The sequence below is a fragment of the Tursiops truncatus genome, chromosome 3 (genome assembly GCF_011762595.2).
Source record: "Tursiops truncatus isolate mTurTru1 chromosome 3, mTurTru1.mat.Y, whole genome shotgun sequence".
NCBI classification, from domain to species: Eukaryota; Metazoa; Chordata; class Mammalia; order Artiodactyla; family Delphinidae; genus Tursiops; species Tursiops truncatus.
The window spans coordinates 153,299,022-153,322,166 of record NC_047036.1 but is presented as its reverse complement, the minus strand read 5'-3'; the positions used below and the strand labels follow the sequence as shown (position 1 = coordinate 153,322,166).

Sequence of the window (23,145 nt, the reverse complement as noted above, 5' to 3'; positions counted from 1 at the left end):
ACTCTCTCATCTCTCCCTGGAGAGACTGGAGATGAGCCTGCAAAGGTGTGTCCATCCTAGATTTTGAAGAACCATACTTACTAAGCTAAAAGTGAGGTTTATATCTTTATTCTGTAGCAAAGGAGTGAGCCAAAATATTTTTCATAGGGGAACAAGGTGATTTAGAGATCATTTGGGCATCAGTGTGGAGAATTAAGTGGAGCCATACATATAGAAAAGTCACATTTGAGATACTGTGGAGTTAGTGACTCTGAATCTATTTTAAACTTGGATATAGGGTCTTTTGTGTCTGATCCATTTTATAGTGGGCTTGAGGGCTCGGTTCAATTGCTCTATAATACAGGGTAATTTAAAATCAAAATGTTTTGGAAAAAAGTTAAGAGCAATAAAAAAAATGAAACCCATATAATGGTACATGTGAAAGTTCAGGCATTCAGAACTTGTCTTCTGAGTTAGGCTTAGGCAGACTGTACAGCTTAAGCTGGAAAAATCAACTCTCTGCTCACCAGAAATGAGAGCCACCAAGCTTAACGGTTATGGCTGTCCTAATGGTCTGTGAGGATATGGACTGTAAACATTTTGTGAAATTGGGGAGAGGGCAGAGTTTTTTCTCCTGTATATTATTGGAATTGAAATATTGAAAATTTCTTAAAACCTAAGAACTCCTCATACAGCTGTTAATTTATATAGTCAGTTCTGCTGTAAAGCAACATGTGAGTTCCTAAAAATCACCATGATATGGAAAATTGTGCAGTAAAAACTACAGGCCTTTTGGGAAAAGTGGAACTAAAGCACAACACTCAAAACTTTGTCAGTGACTTATTTTAATAAAAAGGAACCTGGTGGGCTTCCCTGGTGGCACAGTGGCTGAGAGTCCGCCTGCCGATGCAGGGAACATGGGTTCGTGCCCTGGTCCGGGAAGATCCCACATGCCGCGGAGCGGCTAGGCCGGTGAGCCGTGGCCACTGAGCCTGCGCGTCCAGAGCCTGTGCTCCGAAATGGGAGAGGCCACAACAGTGAGAGGCCCGCGTACGGCAAAAAAAAAAAAAAGGAACCTGGTAAAAATGGTAGCATAGTTTTACACATGTTAAATGGTTATGGTATACATAAATACTACAATAAATGTGTCGCTTTACCTTGAAAAAGACCTGGTTTGCTTGTGTTAATGGGCATCAGAAAGGTTGCTGCTTGTGAGTTACTGTACAGTGGTGGAAGGAGAGTTACCTGAAATCGAATGGAATGTTACAGTAACACCAGAGGTGGGTGGGTGTGGCTCAGCTCTTGTGCACACACACACAGTGAGCTGATGCAGCTGGTAGGTGTTTTAAGGTGTGTGTATTTTGTGTATTTCTATGCAGCTCAGTTCAGCTGGGGGCAGGTTTCTACCTTCGTCTAGTTTTTTTCACAGAAAAAATCACACATAAGCAAATGGGAATTTTGTGTTAAGCTCAAATTTTCTAATATATCGGTTACGTTGGAACAGATTATTTTCAGAATAAGTGATACAGCAGAACTGATTGTACTTGAACACAGCATTTTAAAATAGGGCTAAAACTCAGTTCCAAAAATACTGGAAACACCCATGTGTCAGGCACCATAATAGACTTGCTCCTCTAATAGGGCTTATGCTCTTTTATTCTAAATGGGTTTATAATGGTATGGAGAGAAAAACAGATAAACCAATAAAGTGCTCATCAAGTTATATAGTAATGAGAAATACACAAAGCATTTGGGGCATGCTAAAGAAGGAGCAACTAATTCTGCTTGGGAAGCTTGAGGGGGTCATCTCAGAGGTCTTTGGGCTGAGCTTTGAAGGTTGAATAGAGGTTTGTTAGACTGAGTAGGACCTTTTAGTGAGAAGAAAGAACATGTGCAAAGTCAAGTTACGTACAACTTGGGCTGTGAAACATAGGATGCAAAGATGAAAGGGACAGGAGGAGTGACCAGAAACAGTCTGAATAGTCTTAGGCTTTTTCTTAAAGTGTTGAGACTTTCGTCTGTATATAATAGGGATTCATTGAGAGTTTAGGTGGATAGGGGTGGGGAAATTGTGTGTGTGACATACTTTTTCAGGAGACACAGTAAAAATGTGAAGGCTGGATGAAGGAGGCGGGGCCAAGAAACTGGGGTCAGAGAGTTCATTTAAGCCCTGTGAGAGAAATATTCTAGAGTTGTTAAAGGCTTCTTGATGATTTATAAGGTCAGCATTTCATGAATAATTTTCTTTCTCAGTTTTTAGGGGAAAAAAAGACTAGTGGGTCAAAACTCATTGCTACTATATTAGAACTTCCCAAAATGATTGTATACATGAATTAGCAGCTAGAATAAATGTTGAATGCCTCAAAAGGCCAAAATTCCAACTAGATAAGGGTAGCTAGAATACTGTGATTGTAAGAGTGGGAGGAGCAAATAGATTATGGTAACTGGCAAAAGATAAGAAAGAAATGAAAAGATTTCTGTTGGTAGCCATCATTGCTGAAGGTGTAAACTAGACGGCTGTTGCTTGTCTCATACTAAGAGAACAGATTTAATATTGATGGCTCCCTCTCCTTTCCTTTTTGATCTCGGTGATGTTTCATCACACAAATCATGGTTTGACTTAATGTTAGTAGGCCCTCAGCTTTGCTGGCTAGATCATAAATCTAAATTGTCCTAATATGTTCTTTTGTTCCATACTTTATATTTGACTTAAAATATAGAAATTAAAAATTTTAAGCTAAGAAGTGTTTGTGTTTTAAATTGAAATTTGTGGATGACCTATACTTGGTGTATCTTTATAGTTCTATTTTGAGTTAATTTATTGAGTTGAATGAAATTGCTAGTATTTGACCATTTTTGACCTTCAAAATTGGTAGTTTCCTGTGGTGTTGCAGTACACTCAGGCTTCTCTCTGACTGTATTTTATATTCACTTGTGTTATTAGGCACGGGCACATGATTAGAATTGCATTTTAACAGCAGTCTAGTAAACTCTTATGGGCTGTTGGTTATTGGCTGGGCACTGCGGATGCAGATGGGTATGCCGGTCTTCTTTTAGAGCTTAGACTAACTACTACATCTGCTGTTTGACTCTGTTTTGGAGGAATATTTTATCATAATTTTAAAATTTTTTTTCGCAGAGGTCTTACTGATTGGAAATTTTAGTTAAACCAATATGGACTTAAATTTATTCTTATTCTACTTGAGAAAAGGATTTAAGGAATTGAGATTTTGGGAGGCAGGAGGAGGTGGCTACAGAAACCTTAAGTTCTTGGAACTATTACTAAGATTATTTGCCTTTTTCATACTCTTATGAGTATACAGTGGAGTTTTCCAGAGAATGACAAAATGATATGTAATATCTGATCAGTTGAATTCAGAGCAGATAGGTGAATCCAGCTGTCTTCTAGCATGTCAGACCTTAAAGATTTGCAAAAATGTAAGACAGTGTCACTCTTCTCACAAAATTTTACTTTTTTTTTTTTTTTGCGGTACATGGGCCTCTCACTGTTGTGGCCTCTCCCGTTGCGGAGCACAGGCTCCGGACGCGCAGGCTCAACAGCCATGGCTCATGGGCCCAGCTGCTCCGCGGCATGTGGGATCTTCCCGGACCGGGGCACGAACCCGTCTCCCCTGCATCGGCAGGTGGACTCTCAACCACTGCGCCACCAGGGAAGCCCTACTTTGTTCTTGAAAGTAGTTACTTTTCATAAAAATGTTAACATGTGATAGGTTTTATTATATTTAATGAGTAATACATATTTTAAAATTCCTTATTTCTAATTTCTAGTATGGTAAATGTTGATAGATATAACCCACACAATTGAAAGGTCTTTGAGGTACTTGAGTATAAGGGTCCTGAGATGATAGCATTTGAGGTCTGTTGTGTTAAGTATTAGGCAGAGTTTGGGAGTAGAGAATACAGGTAAAGAGTAGTTTGGAAAGGTGATACATCTGAGAAGGAAACTCAGGGGCTCATGGTCTTAGCAATATAATATTTGGAGAATGAACACAAGATCTTGGTTTCATCAGTGACAGAATTCTAGACTTGTGTGAGGCATTGGAGTACAGCTTTGCAGCTAGATTGTCCCAGGTTCAAATCCTAGCTCTACTACTTACTAAGTGTGTGCAACCTTGGGCAAGTTATTTAAACTCAGAGTCTCAGTTTCCTCATCTAAAATAAAATGAGGATAGTGTCTGCTTCATGGATCGCTATGAGAATTAAATCGAGATAATTACCAGTAAATTATTGCATAGTGGTTGAAAGCATAGACTTTTGGATCAGACTTGGGTTAAAATCACAGTTGTGCCAGTAGGATCTCTGTGATCTCAGGTAAATGACTTATTTTCTGGACCGTTCTTTCTTTATGTATGGAGAATAATACAATAGTATTTACTCATAGGAGGCCTGAGGGTTAAATGAGATAATGCATGTGAAGGGCCTGCCAGTTGGAGAGTGCTCAAAACATGTTAGCTGTTATGTGCCTAGTTTAGAGTATGGCAGATAGGCACTCCAACACAGTTTTGCCATTACCCCCACCTGTTTGAGGTTTGCTCTTATTTTGCCATAGCATGTCACTAAGATTATGTTTATACAGTTTTACCTTTAAGTTTGTCCCTTTGCTTCATATCCCAGCCTATCCTAGAGCGAATATTCTCAGCCTTTGGTCACTTAGGTCCTTTCTGTCTGGTTTCTCTAGATTTTGCCTTCAAGATTAGAGGCCTATGTTAGTTTTTCTTACTCCTGGTAACATGAGCACTGCTTCTGTTAGCATACTTATCTCTTACACAATGTTTGCTTTTTTTACTGTCCCAGCTTATCCCCTTAATTCTTATAAGTATTCACCAAACACTATTTGCCAGGCTCTGAAAATATAAAAATATTTAAAATGTAAGTGCAAAGACCCTATATTAGAGTAGGTGAATGAGACATGTCAAAAAAAATTAAGGTGGGATTAAAGAATATAACATTAGAAATATCTTCAAGGTTCAGGATAGCTCAAAGCTGGGAATGATAAACTCCTGTGTTTATGAGGGGTAGGGAAGAAGTCCTAAATTAGAGTGATGTTTGTAAAAAGGGTTGTAGTGTGATTACATCGTCGTAAGATTTTTGTTTGCACCCCCCAGTAGATTAAGATCCAAGATCATGTACGTATTTCCTATTTATTCTTTATTCCCAGAACCTGGCAGAGTGCTTGGCACATAGAGGCAGAAGGTGCTTAGTATATATTGGTTGAATGAATGATTCTGTAAAGAAAGCTCCCTTAAGGAAGCATGGTTTGGATGTACTGAATTGGTTTTTTTGGATTTTTCTTTGAAAACCTGATTTTGAGTCATGAAGGAATGTTTAGACCAGTTTATTAGTACAACATGCTAGGTCTTACACAAGACACTGGGAGATACAAACTGGGGTGATAGATGCTGTAGTAAATGTATGGTGTGCAGAGGAAAGAGTAGTGAATTTGTGCCTTTGTTGGGAAGGGCTTACAGGGACTCTGACATCTAACCTGAGTTGCCGTGAAGCGGGTGAGTAGGAGTTTAGGGTGAAGGTTTCCTTTGGTGAAGGGATTAGCATGTGTTATTGAAAGACTATGCCTTAGAAGTAGGTTTGCTTTGATTAATTTAAGACTTTATAGGGTAACTTGTGTGTCAGTGGCTGAAGATGAGTGAGAAAATAGTTGGCCTAAATCCAGATTGTAAAGGACTTTAGCTAGGTAGGCAGAAAAGGCCATCTTAGATTTTTAAGCAGGAGAGTGACATGAGCAGGCATCTATCAGGAAAGTATAGAGAAGGTTGTTTAAAAGTTGTAGCTGAGAAATGAGGGTGTAAATTAACTTCAGTAGCTGTGAAAATGGAGAAGACAGGTTTAGAAGTCCTGAAGAGGTAAAAATCAGTGGGATTTAGTGAAAAATTGGATAAGACGTAGTGAAAATTTGGATAGGAAGAAGTAAATTGGCAACAAGGCTAGTGGCACTACCTTTTCATATATTCCATAACTTGTAGCTTTGTGAGGCTCCTGATCATCAAATAAAAGGATTTTTCTGCACATGAGTTTATTTCTTCCTTCTCCCCTCCCTTCCTTTCCTCTGCGCCTTTTCCTTTTTTTCTCCTTTGTATATGTAAAAGAAGTAAAGCACCAAGAATGGAGGAGAAAATGTAACAAGCAAGGAAAGGAAAAGAGGAATTTAGCATTTTATCTTGTCAGTTAAGATTGGCTATAACTCAGCCTCATTTCCCTTGGAAAAAAACCTGGCCAATACAATTTAAAATAAATTGTTTAACTTCAGAGTGCCTTTTAACAAGAAATGCATTTTTGTACATTGCCAAAATAACATGATCTCATAATAATTCATTAATATTTCAAAATATGAACTAGGTATTAAATGTTTCTCGAACAGTCCGCAGAATGTCCTTTGTTGCAGATTTGTGGATCCTATATAGGGACCATTCATTGCATCTCATTCTATATATCCCTTAATTCTCTTTAAGTCTAGAATAGTCCTGACACCAGCTTGTTAAAGGTAGCAGACCATTTACCCTGCAGAAAGTCCTGCATTCCAGTTGCTTCTTTGGTGTCATCTGGCTAGTTCCTCTAGCTCTTAATCAACATAAACATTGTTGGTGTGTATTTCATATTCTGTCAGATCCGAAGACCCACAGTATCTGGTTCTGCCTCCATTAGTGTTGGGAAGATTGATGAAGGGGGTAACAGTTTATTCCTCTCTCGAACATTTTCTACCCTATAATTAAAAAACAATCTGGGTGGTGGTGTTACCTTAGCATTATGCCAGTGCCAATGATTCATCTAATGGTTTTAACCCAGTTTATAAATCCTGTTTTAAAAAGGCTCATTAGGAATTATGAAATGATGTTGTTTTTGTTTTTTTATTAATTCTTTAATTCTTCATTTATTCTTTTGTAAAATAGGACACGTTTTCACCTGGGGCTATTTGATGACTATTTACAGTACCCACTGAAAGGATAAAGACTTAAATCTTTCTCTTTAGTACCAATTTTCTTAGTTTAAAAGCTGCCTCAAATGGTGGCTGACTTGCACTTATCGTCTCTCCCCCGCCCTGCGCCCCCCTGCGTCTTCCCTCTTACCCCCCTCCCCTGTGTATTTTTTAAGCCATTTCATAAAATGTTTAATAATGAAAGCATATCTTTCTCTGCTGGTAAATAATGTCCTGTATTTCTTTAAGGTAAATAATTATTCTAAGATACTGAAAAACTGTTTCTCTGAGATCTAGATCAGGGACAGATTTTATGCTGCCAGGATCAGTAGTGATGTTTGGCACTGGACTGGAGGAATTAGAGATTGAATAGTCAGGGGCTGTATACCTGCTGACTCTGGCCTACCTATTTTTTAAAAGTCTTTTAATTCTACTTGACAGTTTTCAAGCCTCTTTTGGAAACATTTTATTCTTTTTAGGTAGTAATCTGCAGTGGCATACTGTATTTTTTAGAGAGTAAGATCTGCTTGTTGATTTCAAGCCTTGGGAAAAATCCTAAATTGTTTGTATTCTTATATCCTTTTCTCTACCTAGTTTCCAATACTATGTTCGGTTGGACTCCAAGAAAAATGGGTGGGGTTGCTCACTGGGCAGATAGGCTCCTCAGAAGGGCTTGATTGTCTAATTTGCTGCCGTTTCTTTTATTCTATCATATTCTTTTTTCCCCCCACTTCCTAATCTGCACTGTCAGGGATTTGGAAAATAAAGAAGATCTCCTCACTGCTTTCAAGTAATGAGCTGTCTCTTAAATTTTAAGGCAACACATCATATGTCATGAAAACCAAGAAAGGGCATGGTTGGCCGCTTAGGCAGAAATCATGACTCTTTGATGGAATGACCCCAGGTCTAGGGCTTGGATTTCAGATTTCAGTTCAGTAATACTTGTATTTATTCTCTGAAGTGTGATCAAACTCCGGACATTGATTCACACTAAATAAGCTCACATGAGAGAGGTAAATCAGACTTCTGAACTTTCACTAAGAAGTCAAATGATTAATAATTAATAGTAACTCAAAATACTAACCTCAGCTGGAGAGAGCAGCTTACCATTATTAAATTCTGTTTGGAAAAGCCAGTGAAGATCACACGGTCGTAAGTAAAATCTAGTCAGAATAGTGGCATTTGGGTGATCTTAAGGAATCTTAAGGGATGTTGTCATCAAGCTCTGGTAACCTTACACAGCATTTTGTTATTACTGGTATATTCATATGATTCAGAATGGGCACTTGCTTCACCATATTGTCCTCTAGATGGAACAGGAACAGTTCTTGACTGTATAGCTTTCTCTGTTAGGTATTTTTTGTATTAGTCTAAAAACTTCAGGCACTGTATTTCTGTTTTGGAGAAATTAACGTGTAGGAGAACAGTTTTATTAACAGTATTTGACAAAACAAAAACGTGCTGTTTCTTATACAGATGATTAGTCTCACCATTTATATTTTTACTTTCTTCAAAAAGCTTTTCAGGATTACTTATCTCCTGTGTTTTGACTACATGGTCAAAACCATTTCTATGTTTGAAAGATAGCTCTACTTCTCATCATTAGAGGAGCAGCATAGCATAATGAAAGTTGCTTTAACTTTTTTCCATTTTTTTTATTGTAGAAAATATACATAACATAAAATTTACCATCTTAACCATTTTTAAGTGTAGCATTCAGTGGTATTAAATACATTCATAATGTCGTGCAGCCTTCACCACCATCCATCTCCATAACTTTTCTTCTTGTAAAACTAAAACATCGAACCCGTTCAACAGTAAGTCCATTTGACGTAAGTGATTGCTGACTGGCTTACTTTAAATTCACATGATGGTAGGTTTTTCTCCAGCTTTATTTAGCTGTGTAGGTATCCAGAGTAGGTAGAGACTTGGTTAAAGCAGATTATGGCTTATCCAAACACATAAGGTGAAGTGAGACTGGAGCAAGGCGTTTGGGAGAATATGCAAGGAAGTGAGATTTCATTTCACCTGAATATTTCAGAATGTTTCTATAAGAATAAGAATTTAAAAAATAACCACAAGCAAAATGAACAATAGTCCCAATATCAACTTAGGTTTAGTTCTTCTTCAAATTTGTCCAATTCTCAAAAATGTTTTTTACACTTGATTTGGTCAGATCAGACCCAAACAAGGTCTATACATTTCATTTGATTGTTGTGCCTCTTAAGTCATTTAATATCAACTTCCTCTTACTACTCCTTTTTCATATCATTCATGTGTTGAAGAAACTGGGTCTTCTGTCATATTGAACTTTCCATGGTCTGTGTCTGGCTGGCTGTATTCTTGTGGCATTATTTTAAAATTAAGAAAAAATTTTTTAATCATGGTAAAATTATAACAAAATTTACTATCTTAATAATCATTTTAAGTGTACAGTTCAGTAGTGTTAAGTATATTCACATTGTTGTGCCTCGTGTTATTTTTAACATGTTCCTCTGTCTCCCTTACTTAGTGTAAACTGGTACTAGATCTAGAGAGGCTGATTTGATTCAGGTTCAATTTTACTTTTAATTTTTTGCATGAAGGGGCAAGGGCATACATAGTGTTGGCATGTAAGTCTAGTTGTCCTAATACTGAGATCGATCCTTGGGTTGAGGTCTTACAGCCTGAGCTATCTATTTAAAATTTTTTCATTGGATTTTTTTCACCTAATACTTCTATTAACCGTTGATGGTCATCCATTTTTTCATTAGAGATTGTGAAATAGTGTTTTTTCTAATTATGTAACTCTTTTTACATTTATTAGCTAGAATTCTGTTAAGAACATTTCCTCATCTAGTTTCTGCCAGAAATGCAGGATAAATGCTTGATTCTTTCCCTTTATTTTCCAATTTTCGGGTGACTGCATTTTTTTTTTCTCCTGTTAAAGTTTTGGATTCATGCAGTTTGAAATGTAGTCTTTCTTTTGATGTTCAGATTGTCATGTCTGTGGCCAGTGGGACCTCTTCAAGCTGGCTCCTGTGTCCTTCACAGCCACAGCATCTTTCTTAGTGTCCAGGCTTGTTTGTATTTTTCCTATCTCAGACGTGAAATCCTCCATTTCTCCAAGGAGCTCCTAGTTCCTTTTAGTGGGAAATTGTGTTTAGAGATATAATATGGGTGTCTACTTTTAAAAAAGATGTTATTTTCAGTTATTTGATTCTTCTGGGTATTGATTGGTTTCTTTTCTTAATTCAACAGGCATGCCCAAAGAAAAATATGAGCCCCCTGACCCTCGGAGGATGTACACAATTATGTCCTCTGAGGAAGCAGCAAATGGAAAGAAATCACATTGGGTGGAGCTTGAAATAAGTGGTAAGACATGCAAGCAAAAATTTATGGCATGGAAGTTAAGATATGGTAGAAAATTGTTTTCTAATGCTAATACACAAGGAAAGCAATGTTATGTTTTACCAGTGCTAATTTATCTTAGAAGCTGGAAGTTTCAGTAGAAAGAACATGGTTTGTGTCAAAGTTCAAAACCCATTCATTGCTTATTCTCTCACTATCAGTGTCCTTTTATAAAATGGGGATAATAATATCAAGGATGGAATGAAAATAACACATGTGAAATGCCTAGTGTACAAAGGTTTGTTCTGATACTTAATTCTCTAATAAAGTAGGATAGAGCTTTTACATTATCAAATTACAGGTTTCCAATGAAGTGGGAAATGCCGGTTCTATTATAGGTTCTGGGATAGATTTGTTTCTCCTTATTTTCTTCATTTGCTTTTTCAGTCTTAGTCTCTGGGGACAGCCTTATTCAGAAACAAAATCTTAAAAGCGATTGGAACAGCTCTCAAAGTTCCCTTCTGCCTTTAATTCAATCTTCAAAAGTGGCAAAGGGACATTATTACTTCTCAAGGCAACCAGTGCTAAAGAAAGTTTGTGTTCATGTTGGCCTCCCCATACTTTCCTTCTAGTTTGTCTTGGTTTTGCCTTCTGAAATAATACAGATCAAGTTTTCTCTTCTTTCACCTGACTGCCCTTGATTTTTCTTTTTTAATTAATGCAGCAAACATACTGAGTATATGCTATTTGTAAAACATTTTGCCAGGTGCTATACTAGGCATATGGAAAATATATAGATGAAAAAAACATATCCTCTTTCATTCTGAAGCTTATGGCATATTAGGGAGTGAGAAGAAGGGAATAAACCAGTGTAAATAACTAATAGACAAAATATAACTGCCAAGTCTAAGCAGAAGGGTGCTATGCAGAAAGCAAAAAGGAAGTAATGATGATAGTATTTCTCCCTTGTCAGCTTAAAAGTTCTGATTAATCTATTGAGTAAACCTAAACACCCTCCTCTGCAGCCATAGTAGAGGTCGGTGCCCACATGGGTCTCTCCTTTTCTCCCTCTTCGATTTTTGGAGAGCTGGTATGGTGTGATGGAGAGTGAAATTTCTCTCTTCTTTTGCCTCTCCTGTCAAATTTGATTTTCTATGTCAGGGGAGCCTTTGAAGCACAGGCAGTCACCACTCCAACTTCCCCTTTTAATTTCTGCCGCATTGGTATTTAACTATATTTTTCTTTTTTTTCAGTCTGTATTAGCAGTTTTTGAATTACAAGTCCTTTGCTTCTAGAAAGTTTAGGTAATCTAGGAAGTGCTCACTTGGGTCAGTGAGATTGTATGTCTGAGGTTAAGGGGATTCTTCACTCTCTCCTCCCTCTACCTCATGTTGGGAACTCCTTGGCAATTTTGAGTCACTGTTCTCTGCTTACTCTAAACTTTGGGAAGAAATCTGTGTACAAGATAGGAAGGAAGAGGAGAGATTCCTCTAAAGTAACATTCTTAACAAAGTCTTATCTTTACCAAGTATCATGGAGGATAAACTATTGATTGAATAGGTCTGTGGAACAAGACCTTATAATTAAAGCCACTATCAGGAAGGTCACTTTATTGTCTTAGTCAATCCCTAATACATAAACTCCTGTGTGTAGAAATTTTCAAGGCTGAGTTCATTTCATGCTAAGACAGTTATTTCATGAATATGCTCTAGCATCAGTTCCTTAAGATCTGTGATATAAAGTTCCAGGGATTTGAGGTCATTGAATCCTGGACCTGCAGTAATCTAATATACTCTTCTGGTTCTAGGGAGATGGGTGGTTAGATCCTTGTGCCATTTGGAGGTAATCAGATAAGCCAAATGACTATTAATCATTTACTTTTTAAAGAAAACCTTGTTTATTGTAAAATGAAACAGAGATAAAGAAAACCGGGAATTCCGTGGCTGTCCAGTGATTAGGACTCTGAGCTCTCACTGCCGAGGGCCCGGGTTCAGTCCCTGGTTGGGGAACGAAGATTCCCCCACCCCACCCCCCAAAGAGCTGCGTGCTGCAGTCAAAAAAAAAAAAAAATCCTCAAGAAAACCACACAGATATATTAGTGAATTATTATAAGGCCAGAAGCCTTATAATACACAGGTCAAGAATTAGAAGTTTTTCACTTATCCCAGAACCCCTTCCACACCACAGCCAATCATAAGCCCTTCCCTGCTCCCCAAGAGTAACTGTTACCCTGACTTTTATAGTAATCACTCGTTTCCTTATAGTTTTAACACCAAGTTATGTACACCTAAGCATTTTAGTTTAGTCCTCCCCTTTTTTATTTGATGTGTCTTAATTTACATGTTCCCCCTCCATCCTTTTCTTTACAACTTATCTGTTGAACCTGAGCAGTTTGACCTGTTGTTACCCCACAGTCTATATTTTGCTACATGCATTTCAACATATTTCTCATCCATATGGGCAGCAGGATGCAGAGGCTTGATCAGACTCAGAATTTAAGACCCTTGACAGGACTGAAGGTTGTGTTGTGTATGTGGTATTGTCCTTTTACTTCAGGAGGCAGATAAGGTAAAAAGGCCTTCTTTCCTACTGATGTTCAGTGCAGTGCCTAGAGCCATTAATTCTTTGAGGGTTGCAAAATAGCGGTATTCTGTCTTTTTTTTAATTACGTGAGCTGCATCTGTAAAGAGATAATTTCCTTCATTTTTTTAAAATTTAATTTTTATTTTATATTGGAGTATAGTTGATTTACTCCCTCATTTACTAATTGATTACTCAAGGTACAATTTGTATAGGAAAGGCAGAAAAGAATGCTTATTTCTTTCCTTTTATTTACTAGTTTTCAGGATAAACTATTGTCCTTTGAGGGTGACCAATTAGATTTTTAAAGTATCATTATTAACTAGTATATTTTGGTTTCAAACATACGCCATGAGTTGTCATGATTACTCTTACTTTGTTGCTTAAAATTGTCCTGCTGTTGGCAAATGGGAGAGATTCATTAAATGACTTCTGGGTTCTTTGATGTAACCTTAGTTGTCTTTGGTAGTTTCCTTGCTATCTGGAAAGATTAAATGGCAAGATTTTCTTGCCTCATCTTGTATTTCCTGCCTCAAACATGAAGTATGTCATTTTTTCCCAAGGAAGAATTGGTTGTTTTACTTGGAAATGCTATTTCAAGACCATAATATCTATTGCTAGGAGTGCTCATTGCTACTGGGTTGGTCATTGTAGGTCTTTTCACTGGACAGTGCTAGGAAATTTGACATATATGTATGTGGTTATATACATTTATGATGAAAGATGTGATAAAAAATATATACGTACTTTTATGATAAAATATCTTTAAAGCTATAAAATATATTTGTATATTTAAAATTAAAATATCTTAAGAAAATATACTATTTTTGACTCAAATTCAGAATAACAGGAGTTTTAATTAACCTTTTTTATAATTACATCTATATCTTCTTTCATACTGAGAGTCCCAGTTCTCAGGGTCATGGGATGCTGGAGTTTGAGTATCCCATAATTACTTAATTGCTTTATCCCATATTACACAATAATCTTACAATAACAGAACTAAAAATACCGCCAGTAATATGAGTTTTTATCCACCTGCCCAATTAAATAGCTGTACTTAATCTACATTGTCATAGTATGTAGCCATTACATACTATCAGCTTTCCCATTTAACTTGCATAAACCCTCCCATTTAGAATTAGTTTTGCAAGTAACTATATATTCAGTACCTCCTACCAGTTCATTTGTTTCCTAATCATTTTGGTTTTCTGGAAGCTTGTTCTGTAGATGTTTCCTTAGAAAGGGCTCATGGGAACAATATTCTGAGTTTCTTGCAAGTTGATAACAACTTGCAAGAAACTCATTTGAGAGTTTATATTTGAGAGTCAGTTTGGTTTAATGAAATTCCTTGGGATTAAGGGAATGTGAATTCTTTCCTTAAGTGTCTTAAATATGTTACCCCAGTTTTGCTGTAGGCTTGATGACAGTGTGATTTTTTTTTCATTATTAGTGATTTGCCCAAAGGATTTTTTCCCCTTAAAATAAGTAATTTTACTTGAATATATTTTGGTATAGGTTGTTCTGCCTTGATATTCTCAGGTATAATATACTCTTTCAGTGTGTAGTTTCAATTTTTTCTCTTTTAATTTCAGGAAAGTTTCCTTGGATTATAATTTTAGTATTTGTTCTGATCCCTTGCTTTAATTTTTCTTTCAGAGAGATTTATTCTCTGAATTTGAGTATTTCCATATTTGTCTCAGAATCACTTTTAAAAATAAAGTACAGGGCTTCCCTGGTGGCGCAGTGGTTGAGAGTCCGCCTGCCGATGCAGGGGATGTGGGTTCGTGCCCTGGTCCGGGAGGATCCCGTGAGCCATGGCCGCTGGGCCTGCGCATCCGGAGCCTGTGCTCCGCGATGGGGGAGGCCACAGCGGTGAGAGGCCCGCGTACCGCAAAAAAATTAAAAAAAAATAAAAAAATTTTTTAAAAGTACAGTAAGTTCAGTCCCTTACTGTTGTACCATTCTTGTACAAGTACAGACAGAGAGTCGTGTAACCACCATCACAATTACAATATAGAATGGTTTCATTCCCCCCAGAAAACTTCCCCTGCTCCATTGTAGGTAGACCCTCCCCCCACTTTCAGCCCCTCGCAACTGCTGATTTTTAATTTTTTTTTTTTTTACTAGACTATTTTTTAGAGCAGTTTTCGGTTTACAGGCACCTTTGACATAAAGTACAGTGCATGACCCCTCCACTGTCAACATCCCCCACCAGAGTGGTGCATCTGTTACAATCCATGAACCTACATTGACACGTCATTATCACCCAAAGTTCATAGTTTACATTAGGATTCGCTCTTGGTGTTGTACATTTTGGGGTTTAGACAAATGTATAATGACACGTATCCACCATTGTCATATCATACAGAATAGTTTCACTGCCCTGAAAATCCTCTGTGCTCTGCCTGTTCTTTCCTACTTTGCTCCCCCTGAACCCCTGGCAACCACTGATCTTTTTACTGTCTCCATAGTTTTGCCTTCTCCAGAATGCCACATCCTTGGAATCAAACAGTATGTAGACTTTTTAGATTGGGTTCTTTGACTTAGTAATGTGAGTTTAAGTTCCTCCATGTCTTTTCATGGCTTGATAGTTCATTTCTTTTTAGTGCTAAGTAATATTCCATTGTCTAGATGTATCGCAGTTTATCCATTCACCTACTGAAGGATATCTTGGTTACTTCCAAGTTTCAGCAATTATGAATAAAGCCGCTATAAATGTCCACATGCAGGTTTTTGTGTGTATGTAAGTTTTCAACTCCTGGGTAAATGCCAAGGAGCACGATTGCTGGATCATATGGTGAGAATATGTTCAATTTTGTAAAAAAAAAAAAACCCTGCCAAACTGTCTTCCAAAATGGCTGTATCGTTTTGCATTTCCACTAGCAATGAATGAGAGTTCCTATTGCTGTACATCCTCTCCAGCATTTGACATTGTTATTCTGGATTTTGCCCATTCTAATGGGTATGTGTAGTGGTATCTCGTTATTTTATTTCCCTGATGACATATGACTAAGAGCATCTTTTCATATGCTTATTTACTGTGTACGTATCTTCTTTGGGCAAGTGTCTGTTCAGGTCTTTTGCCCATTTTTTAATTGGGTTGTTTGTTTTCTTGTTTTAAGAGTTCTTTGTATAAATTAGATAACAGTTCCTTATCAGCTATGTCTTTGCAAGTGTTTTCTCCCAGCCTGTGACTTGTCTTCTCATTCTCGTAACAGTGTCTTTCATAGAGCAGAAGTTATTAATTTCAATAAAGTCCAGTTTACTAATTATTTCTTTCACAGATTGTGCTTTTGGTGGTGTTTGTAAAGTCATTGCAAACTCAAATCATGTAGATTTTCTCTTGTGTTATCTTCTAGGAGTTTTATGGTTTTGTGTTTTATGTTTGGTTTTATGATCTATTTTGAGTTAATTTTTATGAAGAGTGTAAGGTTAGTTTTTTGTTTTTTGTTTTTTTTGGCTTGTGGATGTCTGGTTGTTCAGCACCATTTGTTGAAATGAGTTTTCTCCATGGCATTGCCTTTGCTCCTTTGTCAAAGATCAGTTGATTGTATTTATGTGGGTCTATTTCTGGGCTCTGTTTCATGGATCTATTTATGTGTTCTTTTGCCAATACCACAGCCTTGATTACTGTAACTTTATGGTAAGTCTTGAAGTCAGATAGCATCCAAATTTTGTTCTCTCCTTCAATTTTGTGTTGGCTATTCTGTATCTTTTTCCTTTCTATATAAACTTTAGAATTAGTTTGTCAGTATCCACAAAATAATTTGCTGGGCATTTAGTTGAGATGGCATTGAATCTATAGATAAATTGAGAAGAGCTGACATTTTGACAAAGTTGAGTCTTCCTATTCAGGAACATGGAATATCTTTACATTTATTTAGTTCTTTGATAGCTTTCATCAGAGTTTTACAGTTTTCCTCATATAGAGCATGTGCATATTTTGTTAGATTTATAACTAAATATTTCATTTTGGGAGGTGCTAATGGTATTGTGTTTTTAATGTCAAATTCCATTTGTTTATCTCTGGTATATAAGAAAGTGATTGGTTTTTTAATCCTTTTTTATTTTTTCCTTTGTGATTTAAAAAAATTTTTCTCTTTTCTAAAAGTGTTCTCTTGTGTGGTTATGCATTATTAAGTTCTTTGTAGTTTAGTTTTCCTTTACTGAGTTTTTCTAAATCTGATTTATGTTCTTTTATTGCATTATCATTTCTTAATACCTTTCAGCTCATTTTGAAATTGTAGGTGATAGTTTTTGGAGTGTGTTTGTGTTATGTTTTTGTTGCCTATAGGGAGTTATTCTAGTCCTTACACTCTTTTTTCTTATACTATCTTTTAAAAATATATAACTACTTTTACGGGATTTGACCTTAAAACTTTTCTGTTGTTCATTTTTATTTAAATTTAGTTTTTCTGAACTTCTAGTTGTGATTCAGGATACTTTTTCTAACTTCCGAGCTCCCTCTTCTGTGTTTTGTTTGTTTGCAGAGTGTTCACAATGTGGGAAATTGTTTTCTGAAACTTTCTGGTTCTGTTCCCTTCTCTCATTTTTATCTGGACCTTTTTTTCCCTTCATCTCTTTTTATACCTATCCTATTTAATTTTATTTCCATTTTTGGAGCTTTTTTTTCTCAGTGTGGGGCCTTGGCTGCTGAGTTTGGAGAATCTCTGGGGCCCAGACTACTTTCAGACTTACTGTGGACACTTTGCACTCATTACTGAATTGCACTAAATTCCTCCCAGTTGTGATAAAGTGGCTGGGTGGGTGGGAGTATTCTCTTCAGATCTCCAGAGCTTTCTATCTGTTTAGGGTGGGTGGGTGGGAGTATTCTCTTCAGATCTCCAGAGCTTTCTATCTGTTTAGTCTCTCCTTTCTGGCCCTCTGCCCTGTGAACTATAGCCACCTTGGCATCTTTGGACTCTCAGCTTTATCTCCTCAACTTACATAATATCGCCAGACTCCACCTGGTTTCTGTCTCCCTGCATTACTTTCTGGAAACTGTAGCAGTAAACTGGAACAGTCTTAAGGGCTCACCTTGTTTGTTCCCCATGTATCAACGATCACTGTCCTGTGCTGCCTGGTGTCCAGTGTCTGAAACTCAATTTTTCATATATTTGTCCGGTTTTTTCGTTGTTTTAGGTGGGAGGGTAAATCCAGTCCATATTACTCTATCTTGCTGAAAATATAAGTCTATATCAATTTTAAAAAAAAATTGTGTTTGGTAACTCCAGTATCTGAATCTCCTAGGGGTTCTGTTTTGTTGTTTCTCTTTTTCTTCTGTTTTTCACTCCCTTGGTCTTACAATTTTTATTAAATACTAGCAATTATATATGAATTGGTAGAATAATTTGATGGTCTGGATGGTATTCTCTTTCTTAGGAGTGAATTTGCTTCTGTGTTTGTCAGGCAGTTGTGAAAGGAATGGGTGGGTGACCCTAATCTAATCAGGGATTCATTCATCTCATTTAAGCCTGGTGTTCAGTGGTTGTAAGAGTTGACTTACTGCAGGGTCAACCCTATTCCATTTATAGATACCAACTGGAATCTTGATGGTTAACAGAGTCTAATTACTTGGTGGTTCTTCAGTTCCCATTTTGTCTTCCCAAATGTGTAAGAGGACTTAAAGTTGTGCTCAACAACTCAGTCTTTCAGCCCCAGCTTTCACCTCATCTTCTTGCTTCTGCTGCTTGTGATTCAACATATTCTTCCAGAAGTAACATGGTGGGATGTGTCTCGCTCATTACTGCTTGTGATTTAACATATTCTTCCAGAAGTAATGTGGTGGGATGTGTCTCGCTCATTACTTCTGTTTGCTTCCCTTTCCTCCAGGTTCTTTGTCTCTCACATCTTTGCTGCCTCTGTAGTCCTCCATTGCTTTTGAGCTCATTTTGGGGCGGGGGGGGTTCTTCTATTTTTACCTAGTTTTTCTTTCCCCCAGTGGGATGATTGGTCAACAACAAATTACTCTCTTGTTATAGGAAACTGAAATCCAGATGTGCACAGATTTGAAAATTCTGCTTAAAGAATCTGCAGATACCAAACAACTCTCAGATTCCTCATTTGGTGGTGGTCTTATTGCTTTTTCATTGTATGGGCGCAACACTGGTTACCTGGTTTTGAGATACATCTGTATTCCAGAACAACTACTTGTTCCAGGCTCTTGAAGTAGCAGTGTAGGGCAAGGAGAATGTACTAACCAGAGCCACATCCAGGAACCTTCCAGGAAATAGGGGCTTGGGTCTGGACTCCTTGGTCATTAAATGATCTTTGAATCAGGTGCCCTGGCTGTAGGCTGCATATTAGTCTTTTCTACTTTGTGACATTTTCCAACATTTTGAAAGCTTGAGTTTATCATGAAAGTAATCTGTATTCACTCTTACTGTTTTTCCATAGGAGAGTGATAGACCATGTCTCTCAAATTCTGGATCAAATACTTCTGATTTTTTTAAAAAATTAAATATTATATTTGGCTCTGTTTTGGTAATGTGAGAAGTGTAGCTCCAGAGTCAGGTAGCTTTAGTTATGTTATCAGCTTGTGCATCTGCCCCCCCCCCCACCCCCTGGACAACCCTGGTGTCTGCTATATGGAAGTTCATAGTGGGGGTGGGTAAACAGGGGAGGAGGGAAACCCAAGTAGAGATAACAGATACTGAATGGTGGCTCTGAGGCCATCATGAACTCATTGGAATCACTTACATGTCACTCATTCATTCATTTATTCTGAAACTTCTGATGGGATATAAGATTTCAGGAATCCAGCAGGCTATAGGAGGAAATTCCCACAATAAGGTAATTATCAAACCATGATAAATACAGGGGAGAAAGCTTGAACCATTTATCATCTTTAAGATTGTCTTAAACAGGGGAAATCATGGAAAGCATCCTTAGAATAGCTGACTCCTGAGTTAATGATGTTAGTCAGAGGAAGGCAGAGTTAACCACATCTTAGGAAGAGGGGACATTTGAGAATATAAAAAAGTATACAGTGGAAGTCTCTCATCCCCCTGTTAAACCTCCTAGCATGCACAGGCATGTGGCCATTCACGTACAGCTTTATTAATTTCTTTTGCATCCCTTTGGAATCCTTCTGTGCATATACAACATAGATTCTTATTCCATACCTTATTTTTAATTCAAAAGGTAGTATATTATACACATATTTCTGCACTGTGCTCTTTTTTTTAATGTAACATGTTTTAGAGCGATTTCTAAATAAGTATATAGATAGCTTTCCTATATGTTTTTAGCTCCATAATGTTCTATCACATGTTACTGTAATTTATTTCCGTGGTACAGTACTGATGGTCAGTCTGTGACAAACAGTGTTGTAGTGAATAACCTTGTAGGTTATTTTGTATTTCTGCTGATATATTTGTAGGTGAAATGGTATATGCGTTTGTAATTTTGACAGAAGTAATGTAATGACTCGTTGGGAAGAAATGTAAAACGATGATCTCTTTCTGTTTTATTATAGGGAGTCAAGTTTAAAAGTGAAGCATGCAGTTAAAACTATAAAGACTCTAACCTTTAATGTGTTTTAGAACTTCTCTTAAACTTAGAGGGATTTTAGAAAATCTTTTGTAGCAAAAGAAAAAGAAAAAAAAGTTTGAAGGTCTATATAGTTCCATTAGTTTTTCATTTTTCCTTTTATTAAATCAAATTAAAGAAGCATGTATAGTTCAGTCCATTTTGATTCCTATTTATTTTTTATATTAACAATATGAATGTGATATAATGGTAGTTATGCTGGGTGATAGAATTTTTTTTAATGGTGCTGTATTATTTAATAAGCATGTTCATCTAAAAAATGTTATGTTTTTAAGAAAAGTGTAAGATTAACTAGTTTAGATGTTAGTGACTCAGCTTTGCAAAAAGACATCTTCTTTTCTTTTTCTTTTTTTTTTTTTTTTTTTTGTGGTACGCGGGCCTCTCACCGCTGTGGCCTCTCCCACCGCGGAGCACAGGCTTTGGGCACGCAGGCTCAGCAGCCATGGCTCACGGGCCCAGCCGCTCCACGGCATGTGGGATCCTCCCGGACCGGAGCACGAACCCGTGTCCCCTGCATCAGCAGGCGGACTCTCAACCACTGCGCCACCAGGGAAGCCCCTAAACATCTTCTTTTCTTAAGGGCAGTTATTAAGTGGTAGAGCTGCTTAGTGGTAGAGCACAGAACTGTAAAATGTAAGTCCCCTGACTTTGAATGTGTCATTCTTTTCTACATCACACTGTGGTGGTCATTTTGTTTTGAACTAACATTCTCCCCTTTCTCTCACTTTTTGTCTTCTTCCTAATATTTGGCCTTAGTCTTTCCATCCTCAGGTTCTAGGCTTATTACCTTCAGGTATAATCTTTTACTTATTAGATCTGTTTAATTTGAACAAGCTGCATCTCTCTGTTGCTATGAGGACATGAATTCCTTCCCACCACAGTTCAACAGATGTGTATGTACCTTTGTAATTGTGTTTTCCTTTATCAATCGAAACTTCCATTTGTTAACTCATATGAACTTAACACTTGGTGCATTAAGTTCATTTCCTCCCATGTCAACGCTGCTATTTTTAAACTAAGCATTATTGCTATATTTAATCTGCCAGATGTTTTCCTTAGCACCCTTTGTGTAATTTAATCTAGTTTCTTTCCAAATCTTACAACAGAGTCTTCCTTTTGTGAGGTTGCAGTTTCCCTTGCTAGGAGCCTGAAATCCTAGTCTTGAACTTCATCAGGAGTTGTGACTGGAGAAAAATTCAAATTACCACCTTTTCCAATTATAGTTGATTCTCATTATTCGCTGTAGTTATGTTCTATATAACTACCTGAGTTAGCAAATACTGAACCATTACTCCCAGAGGAAATAAAGAGTTAGGTTCCTATGAACCTCTGGTGGTAACATTTTTGTCAGCTGATCAATACTTAAGCTGTTTTGTGTGTTTCTATTTAAAGACACCTTGTTTAATGTATATTGTCACTCATTAAAATTAAACTCATGGCCAGCAGCCCTGTAACTTGTGCCTGAAGGATGCTTTATCTAAGGTACATCACACAGCCTTGCATTCAGCACTACACTTGAGGGCCATTTTATACATCAGAATCACTTAGAAAGCACAAAAATGCAAAAACTGTGGCACTAAATAGTGAAAAAGATACTTGTTTACATTGTGAGAGCTGCAACAAGAAGAAAGAGTGTTGCCTTGTTGGACCTCAGCTGGAAACTTGAGCAACTCCAATTTTTACTACTCTGCGCATATTTGTGAATGACTGTGAAATCGTTGTAAGAATTGATTTGGGAATTACACATAAATTTGAAGGAGTGGGCAAATTGCAAATACAGAATCCAGGAGTAATGAAGATCAACTGTAATTCTTATTTCTTCTACGATGTCAGAGTTTTAGAGATCTAGTCAAGATTTCGGGTTTTTTTCTGAATCTGCAAATATGGAGGTAGTGATCTCTCTGTAGGTAACCGTGATTACACCTGATCTCTTTAGTGCTTGCTAATCACCCCTCTCATTTCAGAGAGCACTAATTAGATTCTTTCTGTCTCCTGATATTTAGCAATAAAGGATTCTGGGCACTTTAGAATGAAATTACTTATCAAAACAGGGCTCTTAACCTAGACCAGGATAATCCCAGCTTTTCTCAAGTCACTATACTGCTTAAACTTGAATGCAAATTTTTGAGTGCTCATGAATATGTTCAGTTTATGGAGAAGTAAATAGATGTCATCAGAACCTCAAAAGTTGTCTTCCTTGTTCATTGCCCTCTACCAGAAAATTAGGAACCTTAATTTCTTGGATAATCTAGTTCTACTAGTAGAGATTTATCTTTCTCTACAGTATGTTACATTCTTTTGCTTCTATAACCTTTGATCTTTTTTTTTTTTTTTTTTTTTTTTTTTGGTGGTACACGGGCCTCTCACTGTTGTGGCCTCTCCCATTGTGGAGCACAGGCTCTGGACGCGCAGGCTCAGCGGCCATGGCTTACGGGCCTAGCTGCTCCGCGGCATGTGGGATCTTCCCGGACCGGGGCACGAACCCGTGTCCCCTGAATCGGCAGGCGGACTCTCAACCACTGCGCCACCAGGGAAGCCCAACCTTTGATCTTTTAAACCAAATTTTTTTCAAAAATGGAGTACTATAATATAATGCTTTGAAATTTGCTTTTTTCCTACTTTCTTTTTTTAAAAAAAAACTTTCCATATCAATGTATATAGCTCTACTGCATCCTCTTTAATGGCTGCAGAATTGCATTGTATGTGTGATCCAAAATTTAAGTATGCCCTATTAATGATCATTTATGTTA

At 37.2% G+C, this 23,145-nt stretch overlaps 1 protein-coding gene across 7 annotated transcripts in view; it reads left to right on the top strand.

Moving 5' to 3' along the window:
* The window catches only part of CNOT6 (CCR4-NOT transcription complex subunit 6), a 67,306-nt gene that overhangs the window by 2,745 nt on the left and 41,416 nt on the right, over nucleotides 1–23,145 (top strand). For 5 of the 7 annotated variants that reach the window (XM_019937451.3, XM_073802887.1, XM_033853670.2 and 2 more), the window contains exon 2: nucleotides 10,172–10,285. The exons of 1 other annotated variant lie outside the window; for it this stretch is intronic. In XM_019937451.3, the coding sequence (XP_019793010.1) occupies nucleotides 10,174–10,285 (112 nt within the window). In that variant the 5' untranslated portion in view covers nucleotides 10,172–10,173. Of the gene's footprint in view, nucleotides 1–10,165; nucleotides 10,286–23,145 lie in introns of those variants that run through there. One more of the 7 variants, XM_019937453.3, reaches the window with a different exon arrangement.